Source organism: Parambassis ranga, chromosome 24 (assembly GCF_900634625.1).
Source record: "Parambassis ranga chromosome 24, fParRan2.1, whole genome shotgun sequence".
Taxonomy (NCBI): Eukaryota; Metazoa; Chordata; class Actinopteri; family Ambassidae; genus Parambassis; species Parambassis ranga.
The window spans coordinates 4,829,056-4,856,310 of NC_041043.1; the positions used below are offsets into that span (position 1 = coordinate 4,829,056).

The 27,255-nt window shown below is 40.4% G+C and overlaps 2 protein-coding genes and 1 non-coding gene across 3 annotated transcripts in view; all 3 read left to right on the forward strand.

The window, feature by feature from the left end:
* The first annotated feature begins 3,203 nt into the window (after window positions 1–3,203).
* LOC114429047 (apolipoprotein B-100-like) lies at window positions 3,204–17,111 on the forward strand. The gene is made up of 24 exons (XM_028397895.1): window positions 3,204–3,326; window positions 3,414–3,566; window positions 3,655–3,779; window positions 3,889–3,974; window positions 4,059–4,503; window positions 4,619–4,733; window positions 4,845–4,991; window positions 5,072–5,283; window positions 5,371–5,566; window positions 5,666–5,845; window positions 6,190–6,393; window positions 6,491–6,658; window positions 6,748–6,953; window positions 7,098–7,280; window positions 7,368–7,498; window positions 7,586–7,796; window positions 7,876–8,048; window positions 8,180–8,340; window positions 8,427–8,536; window positions 8,623–8,996; window positions 9,178–15,186; window positions 15,276–15,387; window positions 15,681–15,867; window positions 16,434–17,111. The coding sequence occupies exons 1-24, from the start codon at window positions 3,324–3,326 to the stop codon at window positions 17,109–17,111; spliced, it is 10,569 nt and encodes a 3,522-aa protein (XP_028253696.1). The 5' UTR covers window positions 3,204–3,323.
* A 1,430-nt stretch (window positions 17,112–18,541) lies between these two features.
* On the forward strand, window positions 18,542–18,624 carry trnal-uaa (transfer RNA leucine (anticodon UAA)). The gene has a single exon. It is a non-coding gene; the product is annotated as a tRNA-Leu (tRNA).
* A 1,993-nt stretch (window positions 18,625–20,617) lies between these two features.
* utrn (utrophin) overlaps window positions 20,618–27,255 on the forward strand; it is a 145,431-nt gene continuing 138,793 nt past the window's right edge. Inside the window, exons 1-2 of the mRNA XM_028397312.1 lie at window positions 20,618–21,057; window positions 22,277–22,401. Coding sequence (XP_028253113.1) covers window positions 22,329–22,401 — 73 coding nt within the window. The 5' untranslated portion in view covers window positions 20,618–21,057; window positions 22,277–22,328. The remainder of the gene's footprint in view (window positions 21,058–22,276; window positions 22,402–27,255) is intronic.

The window sequence follows — 27,255 nt, forward strand, 5'->3', positions numbered from 1 at the left end:
CATCTGTAATTCAGTTGTTGCAGCAGCTTAAGAGTTACAGGCACAGAGAAAAATCTGTGAAAATAAATAAAAACGACAGCAAACCTGCTATCCTGAACATGTTAAATTAGACGTTTAACATAATTAATTCTTATTTTATGCTAAAGTGAAGGGAGCATATTTTCCTGATACCAAGTTAGCCAAATATAATATAATAACACTTATCAACAGCATACTCTGATCCTTTTTTTCTCCTACAACATGTAAAACATTTTTTTCTTCCATGTCTCACACATTGGTTGTTACTATCTTCTAGAAGATACCATACACTATACCATACCATACACATACAACTATGGGCTAGAATCTAGCCAGATTATGGGTTAAAATTTAAAAAAAATTTTATTTGTCTGTTGTACACATTATTTGGAAATTAATACAATTAATATTTGGTATATTACTAAATGATCAAACTTAATGGAACAGTTTGCAGCAGAATTTGTTGATTGGTGTCTTTGTTCTCAGAGATTTTATGTGACTAGATTTAATGGAGACACTCCTCTGTGTACATGTAAAGCCACTTTACAGTAAGTAGTGCCATGCTGGAAAAAATTACATTTAAATGGTCATTACAGATTGGTGGTTGTTAATGCTTCTCTTTAAACTAAGCTTGCTATTAACATCTATTGTAAGCTACTGTAACATGTCCTTTTTATATTGAAAATATTTTACTTAGGTCTTGGTAAGAGAAATTTTTGAAGTTTATACAAATAGAAGTGACAAAATGAGTGATTAACACATACATTTAAATCCAATGTAACAAAAAGACACACTACTCTTAAGAGTTATATCAACAAACAAACTAACAGCAGTTTTCTTAACAAGCTGATGTTAGGTGAAAAAACACAAAATGTTTAAAATTTAAAGGCAGCCTTTTCACTCATGTTTTTTTAAGTTGAAACAAATTTACAGTGTTTTGCAATGCTTTGTTGCCATCTAGTGGTTTAAACTGAAATTTGCCTTATTATACAAATGTGCATAAGGGCTCTTATTAAATGTGGCATCAAACAGTCCCAATTCAGGAGACATCCATTTTCTTGGTTGGTGAATTAGAGTTGTTTGTCCTGCCATCACATGACAGCTGTAATTATGTACAGCACAGCTTTACTGCAAGTATAGCTTCAGCTGTAGCTGAGCTGTACAGTGCAGTTTGCATAACAAATGATACTGTGTGTAATCTTATCATAGACTTATCTTTGTTTCATAATTTATGGTGTGAGGTTACAGAGATAATATTACAAATATTAAGATGTCAGGACTGAGTTTTTACGTTTTCTGATTCATAAAAGAATTACATTCTGTAAGCTTATCAATATTTTGTGTAGTTGACTGATTGTAACCTAGCAACAACTCAGCATCAGATTAATTTTTTGACATAACCAAACCTGCACTTACTTTATTCATTCAAATTGTGTCTCTATATTGACCTGTTGTTTTTGTAATAGTTAGGTCGTGATTCGAACATTATTGATATCGCTTTAGAGTTAGTCTTTGGTGTGGACTGTATGTTCTTATAAATGGGATAAGGAGATAACTAGTTCAGAGAATGTAAAATGTACACAAGAGCAGGCTGTGATAACATGTGGAGGTTCAGTGTTATAACTCCTTATCAGTCAACACTTTTGAAGGAGCTTATGGATTATGCAACATATGGTTTTCTGTTAACTAAAAAAAGGGACACACTGTAGATCTAAATATTTTTAGAGTAGCCTATTAGCATTTTAACATCAGGTGTATCTGCCCGTATCCCAATTACCCTGAAGGACCTCCTAAAGGGATTAATAAAGTATGTTCAATTCTATTCTATTCAAGCGTAAAGCAAGAACCTTTGATAAAACAATTTCAGTTAATAGACTCATCCGCACTAAATGCGAATTGCATCATATCTTATGTGAATCACACATGTTTACATTAGGTTTTACACAGACTTCCTAATTGAAATTTCCCATTCAAGAAGGGTGTTATGGAACTAGTTGCCTTTGTCCCTCCACACATACGTATTGTTTGGACTTTGGATCTCACTTCACATAGAGCACATTTGGTATAAATAGCCTTTGTGGAGGTTGAGTCCTCAGTCTCATCTGAGTACTCACCAAGGAGTGACTTGCAGAGAGCCAGTCATGGGGGACTCAAAGCATTGTCTTTTTATACTCCTAATCTCAATTACTTTGTCCTGTAAGTATGTTTTAATATACATCATGTTTTGCTGTTAAGCTAGAGATATAATTTAACAGTATTTGTGAGCTCTACACTTTCTTGTACGTGAGACTGTTCAATGTACTTGCAAAGGTTTGTATTTGATTTTTAAAAAATTGTCTTTACAGATGCCCAAGAGGACCATACATCTTGTCTGTGTAAGTTAATTTAAGAAGATTAAGTCCACTTTTTTATTTGCCTGAATTGATATTGCAGTTTTATTGTCATGCCATTTTCACAAAATACAAAAATTGAGCATAGCATTTGTTCAAGCAGGCCTCCACATCAGGCTTATCACATCAGCTGATGGCTCAGCTGTACACATCACATGGAAATGTTACACAGGGCAACTTATTTTAATTATCTTTACCCACTTCATCTGCTGCTGCTAGAAACTTTTCAGTGTGCATATGAAAAGGCAGCAGTGTCAAAGAGCAATATTACCAACTATAAGTGCATTTAAAGATTTCTCATCGTGCAGGCTGAAAGTTTAATTCAAAATATTCATTTTCTTTTAAAGTAAACAAAAGGTACAAGGCCTATCACAAATATGAATACCAGTATGAAGCTGAGTCTTTGAATGCAATCAATGGAGCATCACATCTCAGAAATGGCCCAAAAGTCACATGCAAGGTAATAGATTACTATGCTTTAACAGGCAATTGTTGTTTTACCTTCATATGAACTCCTTTCTAAATAAGAATAACTTTTTAATACAGGTTGAAATAGAAGTACCCCAGACTTGTCGGTTCATAATCCACACCACTGGCTGCAAGCTGAGTGAGGTGGTCGACATGGATCCACATGGTAACGCTGTTTTTGGCCCTATACCTAGCTCTGATGCCTTTGCAGCTGAAATGGAGAGGTCTGTAACATCTAGCTGTATGATTAAATATAACCACATTTTAACAGGAATAAATAACATAAGTCTCACATTTTACAGGTATCCTCTGAAGGTTGTAGTTGAGGGTGTGTACAATGTGAAGCTGTACCCTGAGGATGGTGAAACCACAACTATCCTGAACATCAAGAGGGGTATCATCTCTGCACTGGCTGTGCCTCTGCTGGAAGAAGACAAGAACAATAATATGGTAAAACAAAAACACGTTTTCTGACTGAACACACTCCTTGCCATGTGTCTTCAATCATCAAAATTAAAATATTAACTTCTATTTCAGCCCACCATCCATGGTATGTGCAAGACCTATTACTCTGTTAACACAAGGGGGGATCTTGCAACCGATGTCAGCCTCACCAGAGATCTGTCAAAATGTGACAAGTTTGTCCCAATGAGGGATCACACCAGCCCACTGGCACTCATCACTGGCATGGTAAGACAATAAAAGGACTTTGTCAAACCTGTTGACTGTATATAATTTAGAAATGATGCACATTGCTAACATAATGATCTATTTTCAGCACTACCCTCTTGCTCAGCTGATCAGAAGCACCCAAACATGCAACTACAAGTTTGACAATGAGAAAAAGCACATGACCTCTGGCTCCTGCACTGAGAACCACATTCTCATTCCTTTCTCACACAAGTAAGTCAACCCTTGTACTAACTAGACTATTGTTAGTGCTGTCCTAAGTGTTCTGCTTTAGACAGCATGTTTTTGGTATTTTAACACTTTATTGTCTACTTACCTACAGAGGAGAATATGGAGTTACCAACATTGGAAAGCAGGAACTGACTCTGGTTCAGGTTTCTCCTCACAACGACAGAGTGTTTGACACCAGTAAGCATTTTGTGTAATTTGCATTACTTTGATTATAAATGTAGATTCTAAGACTCATCATGACCTCCTTGTTCGTGTATCAAGGTGACATTGTCAAAGATCTTTACATGGAGGCCGTTGAGGACAAGAGTGTTGTCCAGGACAAAGATGCAGCTCTGAGTCTTCTGAGGGAACTTGATGCTCTGCCCGAGACCGAAGGTGAGAAGAGGGCTCACCTCTTCCACAAGCTTGTCTCCATGGTCCGTGGAATGAAGACTGAGACCCTGAGTCCTGCTATTCCCGAGGCTCTTGCTGTGTCCCGCGTCCTGACCTATCAGGTCCTGGCCCAGTGTGGAACCCCTGAGTGCAGCAGTGCCATCATGCAGATCCTCAGGACCTTTGAGAGTACCGGCCTTGAGGTTGACGCTACTGTCTTTGCCATGGGACTCATGTCCAATCCTTCTGCCCTCCTGATCAATGACATGCTCCAGATGGCCAAATACAAGTCCAGCAAGCCCATCATGTATGCCCTGAGCAATGTTGTCAAGAGGTAAGTTTTGCTATCAGGAGTCTATCAAGGAGGGTGTTGCAATATATTCACTTGGGGTTTTCTCTCTGTAAAGTAAGTTGCACAGGGTTGATTCAGTATTTTAAATCTTAAACAGGTTTTACAAAGTAGAAGGAAAAATTATTCCTGAGATTCTCTCTGCTGCTGAGTTCATGGCTGCCCAGCTGGGTGACTGCTCTGGAGACAACGACAACACCTTCATGACCCTGAGGGTAGGCATCTGACCTCATCACTAAAATAGAAATTAAAAGTATAACATGTGCTGAGATATGCATGATTTTAGATGAAAAAATGACAAGTGATTCCTTCACTTTTTCTCTTAGGTTGTTGGAAACATGGCTCCAGCTGTGATACCTTTTAGTCCTGCTCTCAGAGCTGCTGTGATCCAGTGTGTGAACCAACCTGCAGCTTCCCTGGCTGTGCAGCAGTCTGCAATCCAAGTCTTCAGGCTGACTCCTGTCCCTGAGGAGGTAAGATAAATAATCGGTCAGAGAGATTTTTGTAATAATTTCACCTGCATGTTCATTTTATCTGCGTTAATTGTTCACAGGGCAGAGAGGTGTTGATGCAGGTTCTTTTGAACAATGCCAGCCCCACGCAAAAGCGTATTGCTGCATACCTGGTACTGATGAAGGATCCCCAGCCAAGTGAACTGACCCAGCTGGCAAATGCCTTGCCAAATGAGCAGGATCAACAAGTCAAGAGCTTCATCATCTCTCACATGACCAACATTTTGTCCACAACTGGTCCAGAAACTCAGGAGTAAGTGAAAAACTAAAAAGTGTAAGTGTGTTGTGACTTGATCAATACATGTGGTATGGTTTACCTGAATGTTTTCCTTTCCTACAGGCTGAGACAGAAGATTCTGGATGCCATTCAGGGTAATGAGATTGGGCCCATTATGGACCCCACCAAGTTTTCTCGCAACTACAAGATCGGGTCTTTGGAGGGCAACATGATTTTTGAGGGTGCCAGCTACCTGCCCAAGGAGGTCATGCTTGAAATGACACTGAAGGCTTTTGGCTTTGACATTGACATGATGGAGGTAAACATTTTGAGTTATAGTTTCAAACCTCAGTTGTGTCTTGCAATAATGTTTCAGTTAAGTTAAGTCAGTGACACTGAAAATGTGCCACTTTTGCAGGTTGGCATGGAGGGCAAAGGATTTGAGCCAACAGTCGATGCTCTGTTTGGAGAGAATGGATTCTTCCCCGACACTGTCATGAAGACCATGTACTTTGTGTCCGACAACCTGCCAACAACAGTCAATGAGATCCTGCAGAACATAGTGCCTGATCTGAAGAGGAACAGGATGAAGAGACAGGTACTCACAGCAGTCTGCTTTGTAAATGACAAGCCAAATTTTTATGTGAGTGCACATACTGATTGTAGATGGTAAAACAATACTGACTGTTGACTGATGTCTCCAGATAGTAAAGGATGCCCTCTGCTGGTCAAACTATGTAATGACACCAGCGGTTTTGACTGTCTTTGCAGCATTATGTTCTGAAATAAGTAGTCATATCAAAGTATATTGGATAGAATACCTATATACATGAATACATTGGGGATAATATTGCTTTGTATGCTTTATTCAGAAAATGTTTTATGATCATCTTTTCCATGAAGGGAATGGTTTTTGAATAACTGGTGCATATCCTTATTTAGACCTCTCAGAATCTGATGAGGGAGGTTGGACGCAACCTCAACAAACTGGTGAGGGACCTAAAGTCTGCAGAGTCTCCCGAGGCGATGGTTTACCTGAGACTTTTGGGAAATGAGCTGGGATATCTGAAGACCAATGAAATGGATGAGATGGCCTACTCTGCTGCCATGATGTTCGACAGCATGTTTAAGATGTTCCCAAGTGATGTAAGATGTTTTTAAAAGAGCTTAGAATTAAACAATGGATTCATTTAGAAATCCTTTGCTCATTGTTTAAATTTCCTGTCTATGTTATTTTCCACAGCTAATCAAGGCACTGATGACTGAGACTGACAACACATTGTTCGCCCACTACATCTTCATGGACAATGAATTCTTCCTGCCCACCGTCACTGGTGTGCCTCTGAGGATTGCTTTGTCTGGTACTTTCACTCCTGGTATCAAGGGTGGACTTAAGATGGCTCGTGACAAGGTAAATATTTATAAATTCAGTTATAATACCAAACTGTAACCTTTTTCTAGATACAAACCAAACTGTTTACCTTCTATTTTCCCTCACAGAGTGAAGTGAGCTTCATGCCCTCGGCTGGAATCGAGTTTGTAACTCAGATTGGCTCCCACATCCCTGAGTATGTCAACTCTGGACTGGAGATGCACACCAACATTTTCCATGAGAGCAGACTCAGAGCCAAGATTTCCATTGAACGTGACAATGTCAAGCTGACCATCCCTGCTCCAACGAGTCCAACAAAACTAATCAAAATGACGTAAGCCAAAGTATAACTTTCTCTGACTGATTAGCCACTTTATGTTAGTTGTATAAAAATAAATGTGTAAATGACGAATAGTTAAAATAACAGCTTCAGATCAAGTGAATGTGTTTGTTTTTTTACGTTTACTTTTACATACAGAAACACCCTGGTGGCAGTGACTGGGTCAGAAGTTAAGGCCATCCCGCCCATGCTGATGGACAGAGTTGATGTTACTGAGTGCACACCAGTCTTTGCGGGAATGAAATACTGCACAGGCCTCCAGTACACTGATGCCTTCTTTGAGGAGACAGCCCCATATTTCCCCTTCACAGGAAACAGCCAGTGAGTCAGACATTCTGAACAACCAGCATATAAAACTTTCTCATACTAAATGATCTAACAGAGAAATATTCTTTATTAACTTCACAGATTCTTTGTGGAGCTCCACCCAACTGGTGAAGTTGCTGAGTACACTGCCACTCTGGCTTATGAGCTCCTCAAGGAGGGGGATGAGGGACGACAGAAAGTTGACTCTGTAAAGTTTGTCCTGAAGGCTGACGGTAATATATGAAATTGGCATTTTACATTTTTTCACTGCTCAATTTAGACTTACATTAAAAGTTATTTGATTGATTGGTCAAACATAGGTGCAGAGCCCACTGAAGCCAGAGCAGTCCTGAAGTACAACAGAAGGAAGAACATTATCACAGCCGACATCCAGATCCCTGACTATGACGTGGAGGCCGGATTGAGGCTGGGCGTTATTGATGGAAGCACTAAGGGCAAAGGAACTCACTCCATCTCGCTTGACTTTATAAACAAGAACATTCCTCAGCTCTCCCTGGTTGGCCGTGCCAAGTAAGGAATCAACATATGAAATTACATTAATGTTGCATTCATGATACAGACTAAGCTGACTAACTGCCTAATCTTTCAGTATGAAAGACATGAAGGAAGGTATGCTGCAAGTCCAACTCCTGGTCCCTGCAATCAGTGCTGATGCCACTGTCACAGCCAACATGAAACATGAGGAAAAACTGGAACTGGAGCTGAAGAGTGAAATGAAGGTCATGGATGCCACTTCAGAGCAAAGAATTGGAATGAAATATGGTAATTTCTTTTTCTTTCACATCTTGTCTCTTGTGCATGTAAAACCTGGTCACATCCTAAAGCTGGAAATATTTGCAGTATATGCATCTGTTCATGGCTTAAATAAAATTTAATGCTGCCTTTTTTTCCAGATGGCAGCAAGATTGAGATGGATGTCAAGTCTGATCTGAACACTAAGACCGCTAGCTGGCCTAATGCTGACTTTATTGAGAAGTATGGCAATGAGCTTCTTGACATGCAAGTGGGACAGACAGACATGAAAGCCCGTCACATCTTCAAGAAGTTTGTGGAGGTATAAACATTTTCACAATTATTTTGGTTTTTCCTGTTAAAACTGTGAATCATGCATCAAAACACTGGTTGTATGCTCTTTTTTAGGCAGCAAACAACTACATGGACAAGTATGGTGATGATTTGCCTTACATTCAGAACTTCAGAATGCCTGACATCCCTGAGATTTCCCTGCCAGAGACACTGTTCTTTAACATGTAAGTTTCAACAACCCCTAGAAAATATATAGTCCTTTTTTTCTTCAAAAAGCTTACATATTTACTTGTGTTTCTTTCTTTAACAGTGAGGCCAACACAATCTATCGATTCAACAATGAGCGTTTCACCATTGCTATTCCTCTGCCTCTTGGAGGAAAATCAACTGAGGAGCTTAACTTCCCACCAGTTTTGACCACTCCAAGTTTCTCTATGCCCCAGTTTGGTCTGGAAATCGTTTCGATGGAGATTCCAATCCCAGAGCTCTTTGTACCTGAAAGCTTCACTCTGTCTGTTCCTCTCTTTGGCAAAGCAGAGGTTTCTAGTCAGATGCGAAGCAACTTATGTGACATGGATGCCTCAATTTCTGCTGGCAAAGATCTTGAGGAATCTTCTAGCTATTCTGCTAAGGTTCTTGTCAAAGGAACCTCCCCAGTTGATGTTCTCTCATTTGGGATTGAAGGTAGAGTGTTTTGTTGCAAAGATTGTTATTAAATCCAGGATCTGTTATCAACATAATTATGAATTCATAGGCAACGTTACACGTGGTGCTGTCTTTGTTGACAATTTTAAAGTTGTAGCTTTCTCCTTACTCTCAAGTCACTCACAACATTCAATTATTTCTTCTTTTGTTTTACATTTAGGATCTGGACTGTTGGCAAACACTGACTCAATCAAGGCCAATCTGAAAAGCTCATTTTCCCATAAATTCATGGATGCCAGTATTAGCATTGTTGAGGATGCCACCATCACAGACAAAATCAACTTGAAGTCAAGCAGCAAGATAGAAGCCACAAGTCCATTTGGTCTCAAAGTCGTTCTAGAGCACACCGGCATGACGGGAATCAACACTGAGGAAATGTCTGCTGACAGCAACTTTGAAGGGATGTTTCAGGCTGGACCCATCTATGGCAAGACCATGTCAACTCAGTCATTTATAATCTTCCCATTCAGGCCAGAAGCAAAGATTGATTCTACTGTTCAGTTTGACTCCACAATTATTAAGGCGAAGAATGTAATTTTTGCATCCTTGGCCAATGGTGAATTCTCAGTTGAGTCCAGAACAAATGCATTTGAAGACAGTTTCACTCATGTTGGTGAGGTTTCCTTCAAAGACAGCAAGCTGTCACTGAAATGCGATGCAAATAGTTTTGCTCTTGGAATGAAGATCCGCAACCAGGCTGAAGCCTCAGCTGGTTCTGGTGAAGTCATCATGAGAATGGAGACCAACGCTGACCACTCCGAAAACCGTGTTTACTCTCTGCTGACTGCCTCTCTTGATGTCAACGGTCTGGATGTAAACAGCAATGCCAACGTGAAGCTTCTTGAAAATGAGGCTATTCACAAGGCCACACTGAGAATGAGCAGAGATGGTTTGACCACAAGTGGAACGACTACCCTCCAGAGCCCCCTGTCCTATGAAAACACATTCAATGCTGGACTTGACGCTACAAGGGCTACTCTGTCCATTACCAACAAGGCAGCAATGCATGATATCAAGGTAGATAATGGCAACACTCTGACCATTACTCTCTCCAGCCTTGACTTTAACTCAAAGGCTGAGGCCATTGCAAGCGAGTATGCCTCCTATACTCATGATATCACCTTCAATCTTGAACCTTACACCGCTTCTGCAAATGTGAAGAACAACTTGAAACTTCTTGCTGCTGACTTCATTAATGAGGCACAGCTGCAGGCAGAGCTTTACAAGATCGATCTGACTGGAAGCCTGAAGGCTGTGTATGGTGAGGAGGAAATCAAGCACACCTATCAGATCACTTATGCTGACATGAGTGCTAATGCAAAGTGCAGTACCACTGGAAAACTCTTTGGAAGTCACATGAGCCATAACACTGAACTTGAAGTTATCGGTCTTGCTGCCAAGTTCAGCAATGATGCCCGCTTTAACTCACAGCCAATGCGCTTTGACCACACCATCCGCTGCAGCATTGTTCCTTTTGATTTCAACCTTGATGCCATCTTCAATGGGGATGGAGACATGACCTTGTATGGAAAGCACGGTGCCCAGCTCTATGGCAAATTCCTTCTTAGAGCACAACCTCTGGCTTTTGCCAGCTCTCATGAGTACAGAGCATCAGTAACCCAGCAGCTGAATAATGGTTTTGCCCTTGAAACCATATTTGACAACAAGATGGACACTGTTCTGTCACTCCAAGAGCAGAAGAGCAGCTTTAAAATAAAGTCTAAAATGAATGATCATGTCTTTAATCAGGACATCGAAGTTTACAACACTGATGAGAGAACTGGCATTGAGGTTTCTGGCACAGTCCTTACAAACATCATCAACACAGCCTCTACTGACAACCAAGAGTTCACCATCTCTGGCTTCCTCAAGTATGATAAGAGCGCAAATAGTCACATTTTTAAGTTTCCTCTGATTGAAAACCTGCCTGCCTTCTTGGAAAGCATCAAAGGATTCATTGTGCATGTTGCTGAGACACTGCAAGACTTCATCAACAATGAGGAAATGAGATCCAAACTTGAGGCTCTTCCCCAGCTCATAAGTGACTTTGTTGCTCAAATGAAGATAGAAGAAAGAGCAACTCAGCTGAAGCAGCATTTCAGTGACTTTACCCAAAAGTATGCCATCTCTATGGACGATCTGGAGGCCGCTCTGACAGATCTGAAGGTTACAGTTGAGAGACTACTGGCTGATTTCACAGTTTACATCCAAAACTTCGTTGGCATGATGAAGGACGTCATTGTTAACAGCTCCTTCCCTGAAACCTTTGTTCAGAAGATCATACACCTGATGACTGCCATTAATGAGGAGTATGACATCAAGGGGATGTTTGTGTATGTAATTGATACCATAAGACAGATGGTCCATCAGATCGACCTGGAAAACTTGAAGGGCAGCAGCATTGCATTTCTACAAGACATTGATGCCAAGTATGAAATTAAGGCTGAAGTACTGACAGTCATCAGGGACATCAGACAACTGATTGAGACCTTTGACATAGAAAGATTTGTTGCGGAGGTGAAGAGGTACATTTCATCCATTAATTTCAAAGCTTACATTGAGGAACTGGTGAGTCAGATTCCCACAGAGATTGTCAGAGATATAACTGATTATATACGCAAAATGATTCAAGACTTTGACATCCTATCCAAGCTCAATAACTTTTTTTCCAAGATGAGAGAGTTTGAGGCAGAGAAAAAGGTTCAGGCTGTTTTTGAAAAGTTATTGGAGCTTCAGAATCAGATGAAGATCAAGGAAACAATCAAAGCTTTACTAAACATGATAATTGATGCAGACATTCCTAAAAAAATCATCCAGGTTTTCCAGGATGTGATCAACCACTTGAAGACAGTTGAGATTAGGGATATCGTTTCAAAGTTGAATGAGTATGTTGCCCTTATTGAGAAGAAGTTGAAGTCATTTGATTATAATGAGTTTGTGGATCACACAAACCAGATGATAACCGCTTACAGCGACATGATAAATGTTCTTATCACAACTCATGAAATACCCCAGAAACTTGAGGCAATAAGAGATTTTCTCAATTTTGTCTTATCCTCGTTTGTGGATTGTGCAGATCAAGTGAAAGCCAATCTTAGTAGAACTTTGAAAGACGTCAATGACATGATTGTGTTAAGCAATGTAGTTTCTGTTAAAATGATAAAGCATAAACTTTTAGAACTGGATGTGAACACAGAGATTACCGCCTATCTCCAGTGGGCAAGCAAGTGCTATGCAGAATTTATAGCATTTGCCACTGATATGTTCACCAGTATGTTTGAGATCATCGAGAAAATGACAGACAGACAAAAACTTGTCAGTGAGATAAGTCAGATCATCAAGGGGCTGATTACTGGACTGAAGCAAGCTGAGCTGATCTTGCCAGCTTTCACTATTCCTCTCACTGATCTTGCTGTGCCTTCCATGAAGTTCAGCATGGATACGCTTCACCATTTTGAAGTCCCATCACAAATTAATATCCCTGAGTTCACAGTCCTGGGGGTCTACACTCTGCCAGCCACTACCATCTCAACAAATGACATTAAACAGAAATTGATTGACTTCGTTGAATTAATTGTGGAGTTTGAGATGAGGATGTTCAAAATTAGTGCTTGGTTTGGAGATCAGGTTTTGAAATGTATAAACCACATTCATGACCTACCTGATTTTCAATTTCCTGAGATTAGTGTACCTGAGTTGTCTTTACCCACTCTTCCTCACATACCAGCAGAGAAATTTGTGAGCATCCCTCTAGAATTGCCCACATTAAAGCTGCCTGCAATTCCCAGTGAGATTGTGATACCAGAATTTGGTAAACTGAGTTACGAAGTAAAAGTCACCTCCCCCATCTATACTATTAGGAATGCTGCAGAAGTCCATAGCTCTCGTGATGTAGATGACAGTCCTCAGCTGACAGCAGTTCTGACTTCCCAAGGTACATCTCCAAGCTTTGAAATTCTTAATTTCAACCTAGATTCCACCGCTCAAATTGCAATGCCAAAGATGTATCATCTGAATGCAGCTGAGACACTTAAGTTTACGCATAATTATCTTCTAGCCGACCACTATGCATCTGTAACATTTTCTGACTTCTCAGCCCAGGCATCAGCTAAGACCACAATTAAGGCCACAACAGCACCATACACTGCTGAGCTTTTAAATGAAGCTGTCTTAACTACCAAGGATGGTTTCTCTGCCTCTGTTGAGACTTCCTATATGCACACAGTCAATATCCCCAGCCTTGCAAGTGAAACATCTGCAACACAAAAAATTGTGGCCCGACAAGAAGGTACCTCGATTTCAGTAACTATTGAAAATCAAGGTACGACCACATACAACTCTCAACACACTTCCCACAAGAGTGACCTACAAGCTGCAGTCAGTCCAAGTAGAGTCATGTTGACCTTCACTGGTGACACAGATGCATTCCTTTTCAAGATAAAACAAACTTTGAATGCTGATTTTGTAATATTCAGCCATTTTAAATTTGATGTCCGCTCTGAAGCTGAAGGACCAGCCCTTAAAATCAGCCTTTTAGAGGGATCAGTAAATTGCAATCTACATGAGAGGAAAGTTGAGCTGAAGGGAACCCATAACTCACATCTAATGGGTGTTGTTACTGGTGTCCTGAACAACGTGGTTGCTGTCGTTGTCAGACCCACAGAGGTGGTGTTCAGCTTGCAGAATAAGGCAAACACAAAGGTCAGTTTTAATGATGCTCTTACTGCCAAAATTGATCTGCAGAATGATTATTCTGCGACCTTAACTCCAGACAAACAGCATGTGAACACTGCAGTTCTGGCTCGTTTCAATCAGTACAAGCTCTTGTGGAACTTCACTGTAGAGAACAACAGGAAGGAGGTTGCTGTTCTTACTGCTTTAGAAGGGAAAGCAAATCTGGATTTTTTGAGCCAGCCTATCAGCATCCCTGAAATGAAAGTTCCTTTTGTTGCCTTCCATACTCCAGCCATTGTTAATCTTAACTTGTATGAGCAGACCGGACTGCAGAACATTTTGACTACCACTGAGCAGTCTGTTGATGTGGATGCCAAGATTGTTTACAAGAAAAGCCAGGCTGCCCCACTTGTTAATATGATGGGTCTGATCCAGATTCCCTCTGTGGGTAATCTGATCACAGAAATGTCTTTCAAGTCTGCCTTCATTAATCTGAATGTCAATGCTGGACTGTATGCTGAGGATGATCTTGTGTTCCGCCTGGGAGCTACCACAGCGTCTGTGTATGAGAGTCTGAGAGCCAAACTTGACGGCACCACCAGTCTGACTACCAAGAGAGGAATCAAACTAGCCAATTCCCTGTCTCTCCAAAACCTCCATGTTGAAGCCACTCATGACAGCACCATCAGCATGAGCACTGAGACTCTGGAATCTGTCGTCTCTGTGGCTACTGTTGCAAAGATTGCCCTGCCTGTACTCAACCTACAAGCAAACCAAAATCTGCTTGCAGACATCAAAACTAAACCAAATGTCCAGTCCACGTTTAGGGTGAAGGGTGATGTCAACATTCCTATGATCAAGGCTGTTGGAAAGGCAGAGGCAGAGCACAGTCTGAAGCTGGAAGGAACCTTTGAGGATGTTTCCATGGAGTCATCTCTTAAAGGAAACATGGATGGAGCAGTCTTTGAAGACTATTTACTTCTAGGAATCCTGGATAATGAGGCTAACATGTACCTGAACAGTGATGGTCTGCGCTCCACTTGCAAAGTTAGTGCTGATGCCAAACTCAACAATGGTGCAACCAAAGTCATTGCCATGGATGTGATTGAAAACCTTGCAGTTGAGGCTTCCATGAGCCGCGTCTATGCAGTGCTGAAGTACACTGGCAACAATGAAGCAAACCTGTTCGATTTCACCACTAAGGGAAAGCATGTTGCTCAGGCTACCATTGACTTTGCATCTTTCTCCTCTCTGACGGCTGATGTTGAGATTGACATGTCTCAACCAAACAGTGTGGGTGACTTCACTTTCTTTGAGAAAACTGTTGCTGAGGTAACGGCTACCGAGCAGAAGATCTTTACTAATGCCAAGTTTGTGAGCCCACTGTACACCACCAACATGGATGTTCAAATGGAGGGTGATGCTCCTGTATTCAAGATCAATTTTATGTCTTCTGCTACCTCTGCCTTTGTTTTCTTGGAATATGAATTGAACTGTAAGTTTTTTTTCTTAAACATATGATAGATTTTACATTTAAAATAGAGCTCTTTTTGATGCTTAACTTTGGTAAATGTGCTTCAACAGCTTCCAGCACCTTAAACTTTGAACCTGCTGGCCTAAATCTGATTGGGAAAGTGGTGTTCACAAACAGTGATTTCATCATGGACATACAACATGGTGTTTCCCATACACTGAGGTAAGATTTATTTTTTGTATTTATTTTTTTACAGTGTATATTTGGAATAGACAGCCATAAATGGTTCTTGTAAAATTGTTCTGTTTCTTAAGTAAAGTTTTATCTTTTAAATTCCTTAACAGGATTTAATGTTTGGTAGTGAGGTAGTTTTGAGCAGAGCTGATTTATGCAGAACAAAACATTTATCTGTTAAGTTTTTATAGCAATTTTTGGAAGTGGACATTGTAAATAAAAGTGAATTGAAGTGATGCCTGAGGGTTAAAATGACACATTTTTTGTTTTTGTTCCAACAGTGGCTCCCACCTCACTCTTAATGTGGACATAACCAGCCCTGCTTTCACTGACATAAACATACGTTATGCTGTTCGTAAGGATGGTTTAAGTGCAACAATTTCTATTCCATCTACTGGCTTCCTTGGCCTACAGCTTCATGGCAGATTCCCTCCCCAAATGAACACCAGGCTTTACTGCCGTTATGCTGTAAGTATTTTACTTTGCTAAAATATTTGCACTGTTAGGTTTTGCTTAAGGTGAGGAATCAGAAGCAGACTGCAGACAGATGAAGATTTAGGTGATATTTAATAAAGGTTCATAACACAAGGTGGGTTCAAAATTGAAATAGACTGGTGTTTAGACCAGGGTGGCGTGAGTGGCTGGCTGGTTGGTGTGTTTTCACAGCAGGTGAGTTCCTGAGCAGGAAGACAAAAAACCAGAATCACTTGACTTGACTTGACCACAAGAGTCAAACACAGAGAATGCACAAGAGCTTTAAACTGAAACACAAGGTTACAGCTGTGAGACAGTTCCCAGTGACGGCTAACAATCCAGCACTGGGGTAGACTTCTCTCCAAACATTTAATGAGTGAGGTGAGTTGACAAGACACAGGTTTTCCAACCACCAGCCAGCAGGAAGCCAGTCCCAGCTGGAGGAACCGCTGCCACCAAGCACAACACTAAACATAAAAATAGTCTACAAAATCCTCCTACATACCATGTACACTTATAACAAGTTTTGAATCTTACCTTTCTTTTTGCCTTTTTTTCAGTCTGATCCTGGAAAAGATGTTGACATCTTCACAATCAGAGTTTCTAAAAAAGACACTGACAGAAAAATGAATCTGAAGATGGTCTTCAAGATGGATGCCCCTGAAATCATGCTGAGTGGCCTACACGAGAAGCTTCCAGCCATCACCTCTTCTTTGTCAACTTTTGCTGAGAAATATCAGTTGTTTACATATGCTGATCAACTGAAGAATATTGTCACCAAAACTGTTGAGGAGGCCCATAGCTTTGCAACCAGCCATGCCCCACATGTGATCCAGGTTTCCATCCTAAAACCTATGTCTAATGCTATTGTGAATACTTTGGAGCACATGGAACGCTTAGACACATCACTGGAGAATCTTGGTAACAACCTAAAATTCTATGTTTATAAAGCTCAGGACTTTGTTGACAACCTAGAGAGTGACACCCTTAATACCATTGCTGTATATATTAAAGCTTTCTATGCCAAACCGATACACTTAGTGAAAACACTGACCGACTATGCAGACTCTGTTTTGACCACTGAGTCTATAAATGACACCATAATTTATATTCTGAATTCTGTCAGATCTGCAGTCAATCAGTTTTCCAGCACTGTCGCTGACTATCTGCAGAAGGCACCTGCTCACTCCAGGTCTTATTTAAAAGTTAAAGGTAAAAAGCTGGAGATAAATATTTGATCTTTGCAAGTAAGATATCACAAAGAATGAAAATGTGATCATTATATAAACGGCACACGTGTACTGTGTATTGTATATGTCTACAACTAATATAGTGTTATGAAATAAAGTGTTTCCATAAAAACTTTCTTGATCTCTTGCATCTTTGCGTGTTTGTGTATGTATGTTGGAGGGTAAATGCCTGGGGAAGTGAGAGCTCTCACCATTGATGGTACCTTACTGGGCGGACAGATGAATGCTGCGGGCAAATGGAGGATTTTACTGTCAGCTCCTACAACCTCCTATAATAAACATTTGGGTTTCTGTGTGAGCCTGCTTGTGGATCCTCCTTTTTGAAATGGCATACTTTCCACAACCCCAATCCACACTGAGAGAGGCAGCAATGTGCGTGCGGGCGTCTAGTCTGCTGGAAATCCAGAAGAAGAAGAAGAAGAACTGTGACGTCGATTGTTCTATTTCCGCCAGACTGCGAGCGACAGCGCCATACTTACTTTACGATCTGTAGAACTGTATCTAGACGCACAGCAGAGAATGAATCAGAACCCCTCAACCTTTTGCTTTTATACTCTCCTGGGTAAAGTTTTAGTTATATAGTTGTTTATCCCCATAATATCATTTTGTGCTTCACTGGCTTTCACTATTGTTACACATACCCAAACATTCTCATAATTCTAAATTTGCGAGCCGAAGTGGATATAATCCCACTACAGAGCAGAGTGGTTTAAGTCAGAGCGAATATTAAACTTTAAGCTTTCACTTAAAATCAGAACAGAATTGGTTTCGGCTGTCCTGTTTGTGTGCCATTCTTGTTGTTATGCCCAGGAGGAGTTGCCTGTCAGTGTCGTCGAGTCACTGAAGTTTCTACGGACTTTATTCATTTCATTCATCAACTTAACCAGTTCGAGTTTGAGTGAGATTCCAGATGTCCATTTCGGTGTTACTAGTTGTGTACTTTGTACATTTGTTGATCGCAGCGTGGGGCGATAATAGTTGAACGATCGCCTGTTGTAACTGTAGCTATCGGTTAGCAGGATTACGCTAACGATAGTGCAGTTTCTAGTTTGCGATTTTCTGAGCGGCATTTCACAGCTATATACAACAACGATTCTCGCAGGTTTACAAGCTGACATTACTGTCGCCACTGTTACATTTTATAACCCAAACACGACATGAGCGGGGGTTAGAGGGAAAGCCGAGATGTGTTGCTGGGTAGCATAGATTAGCATGATCGCTCCAGTCGTACGTTAGTTAACCTGCTAGCTGCTTACACTGCACCCGCAACACAGTGTTCACATGACGGTTGATAACTACGTTGTTGATTGGCAGCTAACAGATATTATCGCTGTCAAATTCTTCATCGTATAGTAAACAGAAACTAAATCTCGTGTACATTTAAAAAATCTACCGCCTCGGTGGGATGTGGTGTACATACCAGGATGGCCGAGTGGTTAAGGCGTTGGACTTAAGATCCAATGGACATATGTCCGCGTGGGTTCGAACCCCACTCCTGGTAGAGATATTTTGTGAGCGCCTATAGAAAATGTTGAACAGTAATCTATTAAATCCTTCGTTCTAAGCAGCATATAGTCTCATAAAGATATTTCTAAGACAGGAATAAACCGAAAATTTCATATTTAGTTTGGTTGCCCAGCAACCAAACTCTTGTTTGCTTGGATGTTGTAAGGAGACATTCTCTACTGATACGTACTAAGGCACACAACACACACTGTACATGTCCCTTTACACAGATTTTCTCTTAGCAATGCTAAGGACGTTTTATGTTAGGTTGAAATCATATAGAGGCATGCATTGTTCTTAAAAAGTATACCACTTCCTGCTGGTGTGTACAAATATTTGCCATATCTGGTAAGTGTATGTGATGTCAGAATTTAATTTAGGTAATCTACTAAATTAAAAAATTAAAAATCTCTTTCTCTTTCTCTCTTTTTTAATTTTTTTTCTTAACATATAGGTTGCTAATAAAGTTATTTAATCTTTTTTTAGAGGTAGTTGCAACCTTTGACCAGAAGAGGGCACTTGAAGCCCTTCTTGTAGTTTTTTGGGCTCGAATCCATCACTGGACCACTGGAGGCCAACACATTCTCACCCCTGTAATTTCACTACCACGGCGATGCCTTATGCTCATGGATACCCAGTCATCTGCATCTGCCACAGGAAAAGCTTTACAGAAAATAGCAGCAACAGTTTGTAGTCATATAGAGACACAAAATATAGAACTTTTGACCCACTGCAGTAAATAAGTGCATCCTAAGATTGCCAGGCGGGCCTTGATTACTTTCTCATGCATGCTAAATTTTGTGAATATGCCTTATAGGGAGCCTTCACACTTGTTTCCTCTCTCCCTCTACTCATCACCAAACAAATATGTCGCCACTTGATAGGTTTTCAAAGCTTAAGAATACACTTATTTGTAAAATTGTGCTTTTCCTCTGAGCTGTGTGAAGAAGTATTGATCACTGTTTCATTTGTATTGATTAGGACAAAAGTGTGAAATGGAATGGAAATACTCAAATAAAAACATATTAATGTTATGGCCATTTTTAATAGGCTTGAGTCCCCCTCTAAGTGATAAGCAGTCACTTAGTATTGGAATGCAGTTAATCTTCTCAAGATCTGCACTTTTAAGGTCCTTTCTATTTCTTTAGAACTTAAACATTACAGAGAAGTATTGCATCTGACAATACTTGCATGTTAGTTTGCAGTATAATACCTCAGTATATACAGTAAAATACTCCAGATTGCTGTAGAGTAAGCTAGTCTAAAATAGGTCACTATACTTTTTGGTCTGTCACAGCATCCAAATATTACTTAATGGACAGACAAACATAATAAAATGTTACAATATAAACCAATAACACGGGTCTAAGTATGATTTTTAATCAGTTTTTGTAATACTGTCTTTATCTGTAATGGCATTTTCATGTTGTTGCTTTTACTTAAAACATTGATCATTGTAACCAGCAGAATGAATTAAAAAGTGTTGCAGTCTTCATGTATGATCAGCTGTAAATTGAATGAACGTTCCCTGATGGAGTTCCACACGAGTCACGTTGCTAAAAGTTTATTTTGAAAGTTTTTTCTTGTTGTTTGAGTGACTGGTTTTGTTGGTGTGAGGTCACGTGACGCCCACCGCGCCATGTTTCCATCTCCGCGTCAGGAAAACTTTTACAGCCAGAGGGAAGAGCTCGAGACATTTGTCGAACCAACCACAGCCGACCCTGCGTTTCCGTTTAAAACTTTCAAAATAAAGGTCTGTCTACTTACGTTAGAGTAGAGTTAAGCGTTTAAGCTAATATGATGGGATACTAGCACTTAACGTAGATTATATTGTTTTTGCCTCAGTAATGGATAATTTCTCTGAAGTGTCCTCAACGTTATAAGCACCTCGGGTGATTGCAATGGTAGACCTGCCGTTTTACGTTGACAGAGTCGCTGAAGCATTTCCGGTGTGTTTAGCTAACTCTGTCCGACTTGACGTCGGCGTAAGCAACAGGGAGAAAGAGTCAAGAAAGCAACAGGAACAAAGTTGTGGGACCTGAGTGGACACCACTGCCGTGTTCACCCGTGAAATGTAATAATCATCGCTCCGTTTCCAACAGAGAGCCAGCCGTGTGCTTTGAGGACGGCGGCGGCTCGGCTTTGCTTTGCATTGAAGAAAAAAGGCGTCTCTTGAAGCGTTTTTGGGCACATTGTGGAGAGTGGATGCGCTTGAGGAGGAGTCGCCTCTTTTTAGTTAACATAGCTAAGTTTTCAACGTTAATTAACCCAGAAAGGTTCCTTCATTTTTCCGTAGAAATGCCTTGAATTAATTAAATTGACGCACTTTTACTCCGTTAGAAAACACTTGGCTATATTTGTGTATTCATACCTGATACGTTTTGGACGTGAGGGGAACACGTCTCCTGACCCTTTGGTGACAGCAGAGGTGAGTGTGTATGATTTGGGTCCATGAAGTGCCCTGGATGTGTGTCCATAGTCACTGTATCAGCATAATACAGCTCAAAGTGTGTTACTGTAAAGTTCACAAATAGATTTTATAGCTAGAGTAGCCATTAAATGTTAAAACGTTAAAACAACACTGCAAACAATCACTTTATCAATTCAACCTGAGATGTTACACGTAGTTAGCTGTGGTGTAGGTGTACACTGCAGCTAGATTTTTAAATCCGTCATTGAGATAAACATTAACTACGACAAGGCCACTACTGCTTTACTGTTACAAAGTCACTCGGTGTGTCTTGCAGCAGTGTAGTCTCTGGAAGGCGATGATTAAGTCAGATTAAACTCTTTAAACATCCTGGGATTACATTGCATTCAACAAACAAGAAGGTGCTACACAAACTCTGTGAGTCTTGAAATTCACTGCTACAAAGGGGTCAGATTAACCTGACTGCATGTACCCCCTGTGGTGTTTTGCTTCTGGTTGTCAAAGCTACTCCTCCATTCACAGATAAAGGAACTGAAATTGTAAAGATGCCAGCAAGATAGACAGGATCTGCCTTTTTTCCTTGAGTTTACAGTTGTTATTTTTAGGTGTTGCATCATCCCACAAGAACTATATAACTCACCAAGGACTCCTTAGTATAACTGCACATAAAGTCCTTTCATGGTAAAAGCAAGCTATTTTTGGGAGCGGACATGGATGAGATGATAACCACAGCACACCAGGTTACAGAGCTGGATTAAAACCCAGCAGGACAGAATGAACATGTGGAGATTATTAGATGGTTTCATTTTTTAGTGGAAGTTGAACATGCATCACCATAGCATCCTGAGTGTTTCATTTTCATATTGGCACATGATGATACAAACACATTTAATATAATGTAAGGAGTTGGGGTTAGAGTTTAACAGTAGGAGAGAGCAAGTCATTAACTTTATTATTCCAGAGGTTAATAAACACCAAACGAAGCCAGTCATTTTACACAAAAATCAATGGGCAGCCCAATTCTGTGGTGTAAAACTTGTTTCTTCCAAGCACTGTGAGTATTTTACCATGCTAGGTTGCCTCTCATAACAGGCCAGACTTCTGGTCTGAGATCTGATTCTACTGCTGAATGTCTTATAAAAGCAGACCAGAGCTGATAGCAAGAACAAATCTGAAACTGTAGGATGCACTAAATCATTATAACTCTTGCTTCCAGGTGTAGAAAGAGGGCTGTTACTGATTTTCACCTTCACTACTATTGGATTACAATGGCCTCTCCTAGTGACATCACAGAGGGAGGAGCTAATGAAGAGTTCAACGACATCATCAAGTGGAGATCTGGTGTGTTTCTTTTTTTTAAGTTTTGCTGTTTTTAATTTTGTTAAAGTGACTTTATGTTCAACTAATTCCTGTTCTTTAGCACACACAGCATCTACACCATGTAAGCAGTGTTTAGCTTCAAAAGTCAGATCATTCAGGGATCTTTAAGTAAAATATCTCACAGCAGCACAGACGTTTGTTGTACATGCACAAGAGTAGTGACTGAAAGGAAACACTGTCAGAGCCAGAATCCTGTTGTGCATGGTTAACCTCAGTTCCCATGGAGGCAAGGGGAAAAGGGACAGAGGCACAGCAAGCAACAAAGGCATAAAGAGAACGGCATAAAGGGAACTGGAGATGGTTGACTGTAACACGTGTGTGAAGGAGAAAGAGAAAGTCACAGGAAAGGTGACCAATGGCAGCAGAGAAAAAGAAAAGACAAGAATGCAGGGATGGGCTCAGAGCGCCACACCCAGTGATCTCTTTCTCTGTGGATCATTCCATTCCATAGGTTAATCTTTTGTAGACGCCACAACCTCTACGAGAGAGGATGACACACAAACAAGCTGTTGTGCAAGTTATGCATAGATTATTCTGATACTTTAGCTTACATCAACTGAGTGGGAAATACAACAATAAATTGTATTTGTCATACACATATATGTCTTCACACATGTGGCTGTTGTTTATGTAATTATTGTGACTGCCAGTAGGTAGAGACAAACATTTCACACAGTAGTTTGAAACCAGCAGTAAGCTAAATCACTGACATATAATGCATGTAGTTTGATAGTGTTTAGTGTTTCATGTGCATCTCTCCATCCTTGCTGTAGTGGTCTTGTCTATAAACAGCTGAATACAGTAAATACAAAAAGTCCAGTCCATGTGCCAGCTTTCCTCACCCACTCAGCCTCAGAGCTCTGGCACATTCCATGCCAGAAATTCCACTGTGCCGATGGAGTTTGTAATTTACAACTCTTGTCTCCAGACCACAATGCTTTTCTTACAAAGATTCAGGTTTCCTTAGCAACCCCGAAAGTAATATTTTTTTATAGTAGAGAGCGGAAAATTTTGCACGTACCATAGCTGCACACTAGCTCCACAGCACGTCTGAGTCGAGGTAACCTGCAGGCCTCGCCTTCTTATCTTCACTTTGAGGATGGATATTTGTGGTGTGTGTGTGTGTGCTGACAGATATATGGGTGTTCTATTTTATAACTCGGAGAGTATGTGAAAAAGGTTAAAGCAGGAGAATCAGTTGCAAACTGAACTATAAGAAAAAGGTAACTGTCACTCAAGATTTTACAAACAACATGGATCATGTGACATCTAAATGAATCCGGTTGGGTGTCAGAATAGAGACATAGTGTAAGAAGTGACTGAGGAGCAGGTGAATGTGTGAATGTGTGTGGTGGACAGATGGAGGGATGTTTTCACAGCTGAGGCGGCACTTGTAAAACAAGCATTAGAGCACTTGTTCATGTGGTGTCTGTGTTGGCCATCATGCAGGCCTGTTTGAAAGATTGGAGTATTTCTCTCCAGGAGTGCAGTGTGTACATTCAAACATAAGGTCCCCTGTATTTTGTCATCATCACTGACTGACACAACATTTAACATGCTAATACAGCAAAGAGACACTGAGCACATTCTGCTAATTTGTAGCATTGGATTAGTTATTTTAGCTGGCGCATGTTTAATTTAGCTCCAGAGTTCAGATCATGAGTTGAGGCAGAAGTGTGTGTGTGTGTGCTGCTCTGCCTCTGATGGAGGACAGCAGACAGGATAGACAGTGCAGTCTCATTCCTCTTGAGGGGCGTGGGGATAGTTCATTTTTTTCCAGCGTGTCAGGTTGCTGTGCAAGCCAACAATGGATGAGGGTAGAAAATGAGGATGGAAGTTGTTGAGTAGAAGTGTGTCAAGAGTAATTACTACTTTGTGAGCAATTTTTACAACAATAATGAGCCTGTTGTGTGTCACGTTATATAATGGATGGTACAAGTATTAATAAATAACCATGATGCATTTATTTTGTTGCTCAAGCATAGTTTATCACCCTCTCCATTTACTGCTTCCTCTCCTCTCTGCTCTGTGTAGACACAGACTTTAGCTCATCAAACACTCTTGCTGAATTTTTATTACATGACTGTTGGTCCCAAGTGAGTCATACATGGCTTCCTAGCTGAACTGTTAAGTGCAGAATTGTTTTGTATTTTACTAATGATGAGAATGATATATTTTGGTTGATTTTAAAACTAGACATAGTTATGAAAGTGGTTTTGATGCAATAACATGAATGTTATGTCACACATAAGGCAGTCAAGGATATCAATGTCCCACAATTCTTTCTGTTTCTAGTGTCTGACTGATGAGTTATTTCCAGAGAAAGTAGCATTGAACCCAAACTGTGGAAGATTATGGAGTGTCTATCTATTGTTTACCTCTGATTTAAAATAATAAAAACATCTAGCCAATCTGTAATTAGATTAACCATTAGTTGCAAATTTGACCTAACTCTTTTGGAAAACAGCACATGCTCTTCTGAATGGGCTAAATCCCATGTTCAGGATCCTTACACACAAAGTATTTGACAAAGTTGTGGTTGGATTACCTTATAACTCCTTGAAGTCCTATCTACCCTATCCCGTCTGTGCACTTCCCATCCCCCCTGCCCATTCCAGAGTGCAGACAAATGTGAAAGGTCAAATATCATCCACAGGGTTAGAGGCTGTTGTTTAACAGCCATTACACAATAATGAACACTCACCTGACCTTTTTCCTCACTCTCTGTTTATTTGTCACTTGAGAACTCTGTGGAAGTACCTTCTCACAGCTCTGGTTACCTGAGCGGGTCCTCTCTATTGTTTCTTTTTCCCCCTTTTGCTTATTACTCTCAGATTATAGATTATTAATCTGTTGTCAGTTACAACAACAGCTTTTTGAGTGCATACAGTTTTAAACATTTTAGGTAAAGGTAGAAAGAGTACATTCTTATATAGAATGAATGAAATCAGATGTTTTATGTCTCTTGTACAATTGACAGTGTTGCTGTAATTGCACACATCATCTAGGGTGTGATGTGCAGCATGAAATATCGCTGCATCTAACAGGAGGACAGGAATGTGAATGTCACTGAATGGAGGGGTGTGGAGGGTGTGATTTGTCACCATACTAGCTCAGCTGCATGTCATGGATCCTTTTGCAGCAGGGTGGACCAAGAACTTGGAAAAAACTGTATTTGTGTGTGTGGCAAGGAAAGGAAATTACGTGTTCAGAAATGGTTGGATGAAACATAAAGGCAACCTGGAGTGTTAGCCACCTAGTTCAACACAGGGGTCAAAACAGTGAGGGTACTGATATGCAGTGTTATGCAAATGGAAAATAATGGGTGTGCATTTGCTTGTGTTGGAAGCTTGCAGCACAAATCAAAACAAAGAAACTTCCACTGTAGCTGTGATGAAATGACCTGAATTTGTTTTGTTTTCTAGTTTCTGAGCACTGTCCTGTGTGGGTCTATGAGAATTTTCCCAAGTATCCACAGGGAACACATCTGGATGTGTCTTCGCAGCACTATATATATAGGCAGACAAATCTTTTTGTTTATCTAAGCCTCTGCTTGTAGCTGAATCTGGCTGCTTGGGAAGTGGGAGGAAACTTACTCTGCAAAATCCTAGCTGGAAATTTGGGAATGGAGGCACTGGCCAAAACATCTCTCCTGGGTGCGGTTGTCTGTGTGACTCTGCCTAGTTGGTTCATGTGCAAGCAGCACACAGAAGACACCCCGCCCATGCCAGATGACATTAAAACTCTTCAAGACAAGGCTGAAATGACAGAAAATGATCAGTTTAGGATGTTCCTATGATAGTTAAACACACTCATAGAGGTCTTCTCCTGTGTATCTCTCTTTTCCAAGCTAGCCTTTCCAGTTTAAATCCCCTTTTCTACCATTTTTTCCTAGCTCATTAGGCCTGCAAAGCCATGTTGACCAATCTACCTTCTGACCCCTCGCATGACAGGATTTACTAAAACAAAAAACAGGCTGAGGCCCAGAAGGAGTTTGAATTAACCCTTAAGCTACACTGGTATTTCCCTAAATACCTTTAAGGAATTGGTTTCTTTTATTGAAAAACCACTTTCTTTTTATTGCTGTCTGGTTGTTAACAAGTTTATAGTACTTGTCCATCTTAGGGTGCTGAAACTAGCAGTGTTTTAAAACAAGTTCACTACTGTTTGATACTTTTTGCTTAGAACGGTCAGAAGTGGATGAGCCAAAGTGGTTAGACTTAAACTAAGTACACTGTGGTTGCATGTTATGCACCTTTGCAAAAGACATTTTGAGGATTTAGATGTGGGAATCTACTTTTTCCAACGAGTTGGGTGGAGGTCCGTGGGATTGTGGCACATATGCATTTCTGTCTTTTCCTCTTAGATGTTGGTTGGGCTACATTTCTCTGCATGCTTGCCTGCGTGTGAGAAAAAGAGTGCCTGTACTTATGTTTAACCCACCCGAAACCACATTTAAGTGGCCGCATTAAATATTTATTGAATTCTAACTTGTGTAATTTTGTCTTGAGATAACCATCATTAAAGATGAAATCCTCTGTCAGACGGAAATACCTCAGACAGAAGCCACAAATCACAGTAACATGTTTAGGTTTGAATAAATCATGAGAGCCTTGCAGTTCGTGACTGCTGAGACTCACAAACAGAAATCAAAGTTGAATATCAGGAAGGGAGGCTGAAGGGAAGAGGACACAACAACAAAAAAAGTTAATTACGCCATTAAATCACAAACTACAGTTCATTGAACATCAAAGACTTGACAGTATAGTTGAAGTTTCCTTGAGGGGAAAGAGATTTTCAGCTTGTAGAGAAAGG

Coding starts and splice junctions, on each gene's coding strand:
- LOC114429047 (XM_028397895.1), top strand. Junction 4,992..5,071: donor TGACTCCTGTCCCTGAGGAG/GTAAGATAAATA, acceptor AATTGTTCACAG/GGCAGAGAGGTGTTGATGCA. Junction 8,537..8,622: donor GAGACACTGTTCTTTAACAT/GTAAGTTTCAAC, acceptor TTTCTTTAACAG/TGAGGCCAACACAATCTATC.